An 11,946-nucleotide genomic window follows, 5' to 3' on the forward strand; every position below is an offset into this window, starting at 1 on the left:
GTGTTATAAGATTGTTTTAAATAGCAATTTTAGCTTCATAATCATAACAAGAAGGAACATATTGATATCAAATAACTGAATGTGATCAAGTGAGTTTTTAAAATCATTAATTGAGCAATTTTGACTAATGATTTCCTCATCCACTGTATCATAACGAAAACAGCAAGTGTAATTTGCTTCCCCTTCTGAATCACATCATAATCTTGGTTATTTGGAAAGAGTAATTTAACCTTTTTTTTCATCTTCATTTTCGTTACGATTTAAGAAGTTCGTGTGCGTGCAATTACGTCCATAGGTGGTCTCTGCCGTAGTTATATTACGTTATTAGGCTTACGAAAAAATGTAGATATTCAGTCAAAAACTGATAATTGAAATTAGGAAAGTCTATACTTTGTTACTAAACAGTAAATACCTTTTGTTTTATTCTAATTCCTTCGACTCAAGAGTCAGTTTTATTTAAAGTTACCAGATGGAATAACAATAACATCAGTTTTTAACAAGGTTTTTTTGTTGTTGTTGATGTTGTCCTGATCAGAAACACCTTACACAGTGTAACTTCTAAAAGTAAAAGTTGTTGTTAGGAGAGGACTTTTACTTTTAGTTAAACTGCTAAAAGTGGTATTCACTTATTATAAGTTATTGTTAAATTATCCAAGTTTCTCTGTATCTAACTGTGAATTTTGTATGTACTGTTTGTCATTATACACGGCTTTTTTAAATTTTACTTGAATTTTGAAAGTTGAACTTGACAAGTAACCTGACTCAACCCTTTTTTTTTCAACGTTCATTGTTGAAATTTCCAATGTTTCATCATTTATGTCACTCATAATTCTTAAAAGTTAACTCAGTAACAATGTTACTCTTAGGCACGAGTTAAGTTTTATTTTCACTTAGTCGACTCTAACTAAATAACATTGAAACTCTAAACTAGAGCTAACTAGACTAAGGCTTCACTATTTTATCATATTGGTCAGGCTGAACATGGTTACTAGTACCTGTTTCTTAATTCAAAAAGAATTTAATTATGGAAAACAAAGTGGAAGATAGCGAGTATGTGTGTTTGTCTATATCTATGTGAGGTGTGTGTGTATATATATGTATATATATATCATTTATGTTTATAAACAGATGTGTCTCCAGGTTTGTTAGTCTACTTCTTTTTTGTCATAATAAATCTGTGTTATGATTTTAAAAATATAGAATATTTTTTCTACATGTTGATAAATTTCCCTATTTTGTTCTTATATCTCCAGTATTTTGTATAAGAAATTGGAAACTTGTGTATAAAAGTTGTAACACGTTTAGGCTGATTATTATTATAACCTGTCATTCATCTACCTCAGGTCTAAAACTTAATGCTACTTTCTTAGGCAAATGTTTACTTACATAGTATTTAACTTGTTATGTATGAAATGAAAAATTAAAAGAATGTCATTTCAGTCCTTCAATTTACAAATGTTGCAGAACTTGCCAGAACATTAAATTGTGGAAAAAGTTTTAGAGGAGGACTACAAAGATGAACCTAGGAATCGGTGGAAAGGAAAGTTTGTCATGCAAGGATCATTTAAGATCTCAGAAATTGTTTTTTCTTGTAACAAGAAAAAGAGTTAGATTGGATTTAATTGATGTGTTTAAGAGTGTTGAGGGAATTGATAGTGTTGATGTATCATTTTTGTTTTTAACTTAATGGTGAGAATGGTAAGACTAGGGGACACAAATATATATTTGTGGCTTGGTATGAATCATACATATTCATCTAAGACAGCTTTAATTTCCTAATGGTGGTTGGCCTTTGGAATGTGATATGGTAAATGTAGTTAATTTAAAGGAATTTAGGGGAAGACTCAATAAATATGTGAATGATAAGAGCTGGCCTTGAGTATTTTTATTTTAGACTTAGTGTAGTGAATGAGATGGCTGATATCAATCAACTGCCCCCTTGTTGTCCTTAAATTATATGTATATGCATACTAATTTGAACTATTGAGGTATTGGATAAGTTTTTAATGTTAAAATGTTACCTATTGTTTTTCATTTGTATTGGGCAGCCATTACACTAACTTGAAATATACTTTTTGCATTCAGACTGAAACTACTTTTTTATAGGTTATTTATATCTTAAATTATTCAGAGGGAGGTTTGAAAATAATATGTAGGAGGTATTTCATCTCAGTTGGGATATTGTAACTGTAATTTTTTGTATTTTGTATTCAACATTGAAGGTAATGCTTACATTTGTAAGTTACATACAATTGTACCCAATTTTCCAATTCTGACTAGTTACTATTATAGTTACAATTAGTAAAATAAGTGCATTTTAACAACCCTAATAGGTTTCGATATAAATTTATTTATTCATTATGGTTAAGTGCTTCCATGATAAAAACATTTTGTATGTTTGGATCATGCATGTGTAAATAAGGAGTGATACATTGAAGAGGATGTATCAAAAGTTTTAAACACTGAATTTTGGTGATGCCACAAGTCAAAATATTGTTTGATATAACAGACTGAGCTGAAAGCTTAGATTATGGATCAGGTAAACTTAGCCTTAAAATAATTTCTGTTTCTTGGACATTTAAGTAGAAAATTTCTAGTAAGTAATAAGATGTTTTGTTTCTTTATATCGTGGAAGGTATAAGAATAAATATTGAAATTTAACTGTATTCAAGCCCTTTGTTAATGAAATTTTCATAGATGTGCTGAAAATGAAATGATGCTACCATTTACACAGTATGTTGCATGTTACTACTGTATAAATGGAACTAATTGTGTATTTTCTTGTTTATTTGTGTTCTCTCGGTTCGAGTAGTTTATGTTAGGAGTTCAGTTGGTAATTGTAAAAATGTTATTATGGTTTAAGACAGAAAGCATATATATTCTAAAGTAAATAATGGTATGTGCTATTATGGTACATACCACTAGTATTTATATATAGCAGCTCAGCATGCATGGATGTCACATGTTTTCAGTAATTTACTTATCTCTGTGCCCCCTAGTGGCATAGTGGTAAGTTTGCAGACTTATAATGTTAGAAACTGGGTTTCAATACCCATAGTGCAAACAGCACAGACAGCCTGCTGTGCAGCTTTGCACATAACTACAAAAAAGCAAACAACCTTAACTCTGTGAAACACCTTGTACATGGCACAGAACTGTTGAGGTATATCATAATTTATGCTTACAAAAAAGATGACTTCACAAATTGTAATTAATAAACAACATTATTATAAACATTTTAGTTATGTGTGTTGAGTATAATATATACTAGATAATCGTTATCATAGTATGCTTTTGTAATGAATATTTATCAACAGACTCGCGCATCTGCTAACTTCATTCCTCACACACTTCCATGCTCTTTCTCTCGACATATGCTACAAATAAAAAAATGCTAATACTTTCAGACTGTCATGCTTTGACAGCCTATAACTCATGCTTCCAATACATTTTCCTGTACATCCAATTTCATTTCTTTCAATTGAGCTGAAATTAGTAACCGTTGAAAATATAATTTTAGGTTTAGGTAGAAAATATAAATGATTTTCCAAAAAGTACATTCTATTCTGTTACACGTAGCTAGAGCAAGCACTTCCACATAGTCTGTCACTTGACATTTACAAGTTACATTGTTCAAAAACTACGAGATTCAAAGAGTAAATTAATGAGCTATGAGGTCTAACACTGATTATAGACATATTTAGCCCAAACCTTAATGGTACTTAGAAAGTACAATCCATGTGAGCTTATTGCTGGCTTTAATTACAAGATACACTGAAATGATAGAAAAAATGTTCAACCATACCATTTTATCATATACATAGCATTCAAGGACAACAAGGGACCTGTTAATCCATCTAGGCCAGCCTTTATCCACCACATTTAAAAGCAAATCATTGCAAAGGCCAAGTGCCTTGTTAGAAAAATAAAATTGCCTTAGCTGAAGATAACTCCTACCTTACCATAATTAATGTCCCTCAGTGTCTATTATTTGCACCATTAAATATGATGTACCAACACCATCATTTCTCTTAATCTTAAAACACCCCAATCAGATCTCCTCTAGCTAGTCTTTTTTTTCCAGAGAAAACAATTTTATAGATCTTAACCTCTGTATGACAATCTTTCCATCCCAAGTATCATCTTAGTAGCTCTCCTCTGAACCCTTTCCAACAATCCATTGTCCTTCGTAAGATAGGATGTCCAGTACTGAACACAATACTCCAAATGAGGCCTAACCAGTGATCTGTCAAATCAAATTGTCTTTAGACTTGTGTTCAGTATTTCTGTAGATACAACCTAAAATCATATTTCCCTACTACTAACATCAGCACACTGCTTGGATGGCTTAAGATACTTCTCAACCAGAATTTCAACATCTTTTTTTCTATAACACTGTTAAAATTATTCTTACAGATCAATTATGATAATCCTTATGCATTACCTTGCATTTAGTATGATTAAGATATCTGTCATTTATTTGCCCAATTCACCAAATGATCTAAATCCTTTTGTAAAGCACCATCAGCATCATCCTTATATCTTGCAACATTCAAAACCTCAATATAATCAGAAAATTTAAATGATTTATTGACCATTCCTAATTGCTACCCTTATGATATGAATATTTACTTTTATTAATATACTTTTTGTGTATGGAGTTTTTTTCTGAAAATCTAAATTGAGCACTAATAATTATAACATCATTTCCTTTAAAGTTATTTTTGTTTAAATCAGTTGTTGAGTTAAAAGAATAAAGTTTTCAATTTTTGAAAAACTGACTTCCAAAATCTGAATTATATTATAAGAGGGGAAATTTAGGTAACTATTGATATAACTGAAAATATGTCAATACATGCTTGGGACATTTTTATTAATTAGACCAAGCTAGTTGAAAAAGGGATTATTCTTTCCAGAATCTTGCATTCAAACCATAAGCTCATTCCTAAGTAGATGAATGGGAAACTTTTAATTTATGTAAACTGTTAAGCCTACAAGAAGAGAAAAATTACTACTAGAAACGAGTACTTTTTGAAATAATGTCAATAAATCTGTTGTTGAAGCCATTAAGGGTTGTTAAACTTAGAACATCAAATTTAGAAAAGAGTTTTTTTGTGTGTATGTTAAATCAAAATTAAAGTCAAAGATAATATTAGTCCTTTCAGTTATTTTAAACATAATTTTATGAAGCAAACGGATATGGCTGAAGCTTTAAATTTTTTACTAGTGCATTTATTGCAGAAGGAGAAATAATACCTAAGCTAAACAAAATTAAAATTGAAACACTTTGACCCAGAATTATATTTCTGATAAAGAAGGAATATTTTTTAACGTTTGGTAAATCTTCATAGAGTAAAACTTTTCTTGATGAGAATCATTATATAGTATTGAAAAAGTTTATTGAAAAACAAATAGAGCTTTAATTGTTGTTTTTTTTCTAAAGTCTCTTGATACAGGAGATAGGTTTGATAATTGGAAAATTGTCAGTTTGTCCCTATTTAAAAAAAAAAATCCAAGGATGACATGGTAAATTACGGATTCATTAGATTGACTTCTCATTTTACTTGTTGCAGTCTTATTTCAGAAGGCAGTTAAAAAAGAATAAATATAGATAGTATATAGTTAATGATCCTCAACATAGTTTTCAAAAAACGTTTTCTTTCCTTAGACCATTGGAGTTTTTGATAGGACATTTGATTTTCTCTGGATGAGAGCTCCCAAATTGTTATGTATTTTGACTTCAAAGAGCTTGTGATGTTCTAACAAGTCAAGGAATCAACAGAACATTGGCTTATTAGTAAAAAGAAAGCATAAAGTGGTCATGAATCTTAATTTTCAGTTGTTAAAATTGTAAGTAATAGGATCTCTTTGAGACCTATTTTAGAACCTTTATTCATCATTATTTATATATATGTCAGCAATTTGTATAGTTTCTTGGACAGAAGTGTTTCCCAACTAACTCTTGAAATTAAAATTTTGAGAAAAGCCACTACTGTTAGGGAACTTTTCATAAAATTACAAGGCATATGTGTAATCACAGTAGCAGGATTTAGTTTTCTTTCTATAATGTTGTTTGATTTTACTATTGCATATTTTAATATTTGGTGATGGATATTGCTGTTTCCTTTGGTCATCAGTTCAAAATTAGGGATTGTGGCATATAGCCTCAGAACAGTAGCTTTTCCATAACTCATAAACAAAAAAATGATTATAATACATCCACAACTGAAAGTACAATCATGTTTGATGGCAATTGGAACCAAATCCATGATTAGTTGATTATTTTTGTCACATTTGATTTTAATCATAATTTTGATTCGTTAGTAATTTTATTTGACATTAATTCATATAATCAATGTTCATAGGTAATTGATTTAATCATCTAGTTTACTCGGAATGAGCATGGGTGAAACTTACCACATGTATTTTAGGGGTCATTTTGTTATTATATATACATACATATACTTCATTTGCACTGAAGATGTTTGATATTATGTAATGATAGACATGTGATATGTACAGAATTTACTTTGTGGTGATATTAATTTGTTGTTTTTTTTACATATTTTAATGGAAATATTTTTCGTTTTTTCTTGCAGAAAAAACATGAATTCTCTTTGTCACCAAGCAGATTCATAAGTGTAACAGGGAGTTGATCCTGTATGTCTGTGGATTCTCTATTAGAATAAATTTTTACATTCTTAATTATGGCATTATGTATATTCTACATAACTGAAAGTTAGCCGTTTCTTTTTTGAGTTCATGTGAAACAAAGATGACTGATAGTAAGAATTTCTTTGGACCTCCATTACCTCCAGGTTTCAAACAAGTACATTCTGATCTTAAAGGTGAAGATTTTGGAGAACCTCAAAGTTCAAAACATAATGTTATTGGACCATCTTTGCCATCAGGTTTCATAAAACACGATAGTGATAAATCTAGTGATAGTGAACCAGAAGCCCATGTAGCAAGTAGTACAAGTAATGACTCCTCCAAAAATGGTACCACTTCAAGCTTAATAGGACCAGGGGTTTCAGGATCTAGAAAAACAGAGAGTAATAATGTAGTAGCAGGTCCTACATTTCCCCCAGGATTTAAACAGTCTTTTGAACCTAGCAATTCAGACAGTGATTCAAACTCAGAGACTGATATTATTGGGCCTTTGCCATCAATGGCCATTGAAAAAGAGACAGTAATGGATGTGTCTCAGGAAATTGAAAGGAGATCAAAGAAAATGAAGAACAAACTTGAAGGAAATGTGCGTGTCTTTTCATCTCTTGATACTCTTGTACTGTTCTATTGTAGGTTTTTAATAAAATGTTGCATCATTAGAAATATATTTTAATGAGATACTAATTAAGTTGTAAGTCAACCTTTATTGGTGTGTATCTTACAATTACATTTTTACTCGTAGTCTGTAATATTTGATATACCAGTATGTAATTAACATAATTAATTGATAAGAGCTTTAAATAACTTGATATAGTGATACATGGACATGGGTGAGATATCATGAAAGTTGACATACATTTGTTCACTTTGTTTCTTTACTGTTACCCCTCAATCCTACAACTGGTTGAGATATTCTTACATTCTTCATCAGTCTGTTTTAAATCGTGTTATTCTGTTGTTAGAAGGAATGGTGCTCAAGATACAATTGACATGCTCTCTATTTTAGTTTGCTTAACTAAAGTTGTAGATACATTGTAGAGAATTTTAGAAAGTTAGATAACAATATTCAAGCAGCAGCTTATAGTTTAAGGCCTTCTAAACTTAAATGTAATTGGTGCAAAGGCTTCATGAAATAACATGTACACATAGTTTTGGCCAATTTATACAATTATGAAAACTAAAGTAAATGTTGTTACAGAGAACAGGGCAGTTAGTAGTCTTTACTGATTGATTAATCAACAGCACACATTAACTGAATATGTAGAGGATTGTTTTATTGAATCAACCCCCATATTGAAAAAGGAATGTTGTCTATAATTCTGAATTTACTACATGTATCTATAAGAAATGTGACAAGCTTTTAATCAAATGTACAAAAAAAAATGTTACAAGTGTATTTGTACTCAAGATATATCTATGAATTGCTGACATAAGTATGACTCGGACACTGACAAGTCCGAGTGCAAGGTGATGTCCATGTGAATAGTAAAAATATCTTTATCCACTGTACGGTTTGCATATTGCATAACCTCTAAAACCTTTGAAATGCACATCTACAGTTTCTTTCAGATCCCTGTATATTGCATCTGGTATTTACTCTCCTTACCATGTATATGTGCTAACTCAGTAATTTATGGTAAAATGAATAGTTGATAACTCTGACAGAAAATGCATAATACCGTGCTGAATGGCACTGTGTAAAAGGTTATGACGAGTACTTGGACCCCACCCATGCACGTAGGGTTAATTGATTAGTAGTGTTCCTCAAGCCATGGTACATACAAACAAAAAAAAGTTGCCAGCAGATGTTGCCAGCCTGTTACCTTCCTTCTTGTCAGCAGCTCAAAAATAAATAAATAAAAAAGTTGATGAGAGCTGCTGCCAGATGGTTTCCTTCCCCATAGTCAGTTTTGTAGCAATAGGAATCAAACCCAAGACCCCTAAAATAAAAAACAAATTTATAAGGCTGAAATTAGGCAGAACACAGATAGCCCACTGTGTGGCTTTGTGCTTAATAATAAACAAACATAATAATATTTTCATTACTTTAGATATGTGAAATAACTGGAAATAGTAGTAATAAGTGAAAATCCTAGTTTTGGTTATTGGATTATTTTTGTAACATTGTATTTAAAAACTTAATTTTTATTAATCAGTTGTTGAAATGATTAGAAACACTAACCAGTGTAATTGCTACTCATAGAAAATCGATTAAATTGCCCAGCTCTAATGTAAATTATTTATGTATGGCTTTGTTTTTCTCACCAGATATAACTAGATTTATGTGAAAAAAATTAGTTTGCATTAATTATAAAAATTTTAGGAATCTTATATGTAACTAACTACATGTAATCATTGGAAATGGGACTGATATTTGACATATGAGAAAGCCAGTATTAATTCTGACGTGTTTAATGATCTATATAAAGCTACACGTATCAAGTTATAGTGTATGCATTAGAAGAAAATTGATTCATTAAGTCAGGAAAGAAATGATTTAGGAGATTTTAACTTACCAAAACTTTATATGTATATAGCTGTAATTTTTTAAATTTTAAACATCTTTTTTTATTTTGTTTGTTTTTACAGTGACTTGAGTCAAATATATATACTTACAATGGTATCTTTTATGCATTATTTCAAGGATGACCTGAAGAATAAAGTTCCTGCAAGAGAGACCTGGATGATAGAATTACCACCAGATGTTGGGAAACAATTTGGTTTAGGCCCTCGATCATTTAGTAACCAGACTACCTCTAGTAAAGGACAGGATCGATCAGTTTGGACTGATACACCAAAAGATAAAGCACAAAAACTACAGGTATCAATGTCTATAGAATAAAAACAAATGTTTTTGCTTCTATGCATTTGTTATTGAATAATTAAATATTTTTATTTTAAGTTATTCATGATTTTCTACTGTTTTGGATACATGGTTTAATAAAATGATACTCAACATTTTGGGAAGAAAGATTTTGTTCTTGATAAATACAATTTTAAAACAAGAAGAATAAATTGATTAACACCTTCCCGGAATCTTGTTTTGTTTTATAGCTACCTTTGTAAGTAATGGAGTATTTATTAATCCTTTTGCGAACTTTGTTATGTGACTTTGAACAATAGAATAACAGGAGTATTCTGATCTCAGTGAGAAGTTTACAGTTACCAAAATATACAACTATCAAACAACTTCTGTGATATCATATAAAAGTACAAGTGTGTGTGTATAGAGAGAAAGAAAAATTAATTTTGTAACAACAGTAGCTAATTATAATGATTTCATGATTAGATATAGTTGTAATAATTATACGTACACATTCTACAAGTATTCAGTGTCTAAGCACATTGCAAGTAATTGATAAATAAAGCATACATTAGCTCTATATATTCATACTTAACATGTAAACTGAATCATCTACTCATTCATTAAAATTTCATTTTGTTTATATCGAAAAGTCATTGTTTAAAATCCAGTGGCAGTACATAATTCTTCAAGAAGTTTTATTTATATTTTGTTTTGAGGATGGGGATTCTTTTAAATTTGATATTCAGGTTGTGTATGCTCAGAAATATTATTTTGTTTGTTAACTTTATATGTATTAAGAAATGTATTTTCCCCATTGACTCATTGATGACTTTTATATTTAATTCTTGGTAATCCAAACAGGAAGGAAAAAGCTCCAGTAAACCTCTGCTACCAGAGCCACAAGTTTTGGCTCAAGTAACTAAGGACAAAAAGTTGTCCAAACAACTTAAAGAATACAATGTAAGTCATTTCAACTTATTATGAACTTATCCAAACAAATATGCTCATAGTTTTGTCTTTCTCATTTCATAGAATAATACTACCTCAAATTAGATTATTTCTACTGGTATTCATTCCAAAAACTAGTTGAAAAGTGAGTAAAAAATTGGATTAAACAAGATAATAATATATGTAAAAATTGAGTTGAATTGATTTTAATCAAGTTTTTTTTATTACATTATTACACACTGGATTGTCAAAGACAGATCTTCTTAAACAGTAGTATTCTTGAATGTGTAGTAAAAATGTCAAAAGAGTGATACAGCTTCTCCATTGAAAATAAGAAGCGTGCAGCTAAGGGTTGCAAAGTTTGCCTTACATTTTTTTAGTTTTAATATCCAATTACCAGTTATTGGTTTTTAGAGAGATATGCATATAGTGCTGAAGTACTGTTAAGTATCTAATAAAGTACATTTACATCATTTGAGATTAATTAGTAGTCATGGCAAGGTATTCCCACTATGTTCATTGTTAGTGGGAATGTTATTTCAAAACCAAGCAAACACAAACAATTCCATAAAATGTACACCTTAAAAGTTGAATTTTACTTATTATTTAGCCAAAATTCCTGTATGTTGTAGCACCATTTGTGTTGTTTGTTTTCTGTAGCATTATCCATACTAGCAGAAATACCCTCCAGGCAGGTATAACTGCTAGTTCCTGCGAAAGGCTATTGGGCCTGCAGCCTTTTCTGGAATTGTCTGACAGTTCTACAACAATATATTCATACTTGACATTCAATACTGTTTACCATCCATGAGAAAAAGGATTTTATTGAAATTTTAGTATGAAAATGAGTTAACATCATAGCATTGCATCACAGAGTAGATTTTATTGAAGTATTTCTTTGTAGATGCAGTTATCAATGAAAGTGCCTTGCTTTTCTGTTGCAACACTCATGAGATGTTCACTAAAGAAAAACAAATAATTTTTTTAAGTTTGTTTTTTTGATTGTTTCATACTTGAAAGTTGCTCCTTTTTTGTAATTTTTATTGGTTAAATCAGAAACATGTTATTTTTGTGGAAATTTCAATTGTTTTATTTATTGCTCAGCTATAAAAATACTGCCTTGTTATAAAAATATTACCCAGTTATGATTGAAGATGATCGGTGAGGTAGTTTCAGAGATCCGGGTTTTGGACGTATACATCACATGCTCCATTATAATAAGATTGTTTTTATGCTTTTTGACATTAAATAATCAAGTAACCTATATATTACAATTTTACTGACATAATCTTGTCTGCCTATCATTCTCTGAGATAATAAGCAAAGAAATGTTATTAGCACAAAATTAATAAAAACATGTATTTATTGGTTCCCACATTTTTTTTAAATATAACACATAAGTAAGCATATTATTGATTACCCAAACAGTAATATAAAAATTAAAACTTACAGAACATCAGATTAACTGTTACATTGAGGAAAGGTTATCAAGCTGAACTAGGTTTTATTGTGTGCAGAAC

At 30.1% G+C, this 11,946-nt stretch overlaps 1 protein-coding gene across 5 annotated transcripts in view; it reads left to right on the forward strand.

Moving 5' to 3' along the window:
• Positions 1–269: 269 nt before the first annotated feature.
• The window catches only part of LOC106478749 (GPALPP motifs-containing protein 1-like), a 14,314-nt gene continuing 2,637 nt past the window's right edge, over positions 270–11,946 (forward strand). Inside the window, exons 1-5 of one of the 5 annotated variants that reach the window (XM_013939308.2) lie at positions 274–404; positions 5,669–5,850; positions 6,600–7,258; positions 9,317–9,493; positions 10,340–10,438. In XM_013939308.2, coding sequence (XP_013794762.1) covers positions 6,776–7,258; positions 9,317–9,493; positions 10,340–10,438 — 759 coding nt within the window. In that variant the 5' untranslated portion in view covers positions 274–404; positions 5,669–5,850; positions 6,600–6,775. The other 4 variants (XM_013939310.2, XM_022382393.1, XM_013939309.2 and 1 more) reach the window with 4 other exon arrangements.

This window comes from Limulus polyphemus, unplaced genomic scaffold (assembly GCF_000517525.1).
Source record: "Limulus polyphemus unplaced genomic scaffold, Limulus_polyphemus-2.1.2 Scaffold246, whole genome shotgun sequence".
Taxonomy (NCBI): Eukaryota; Metazoa; Arthropoda; class Merostomata; order Xiphosura; family Limulidae; genus Limulus; species Limulus polyphemus.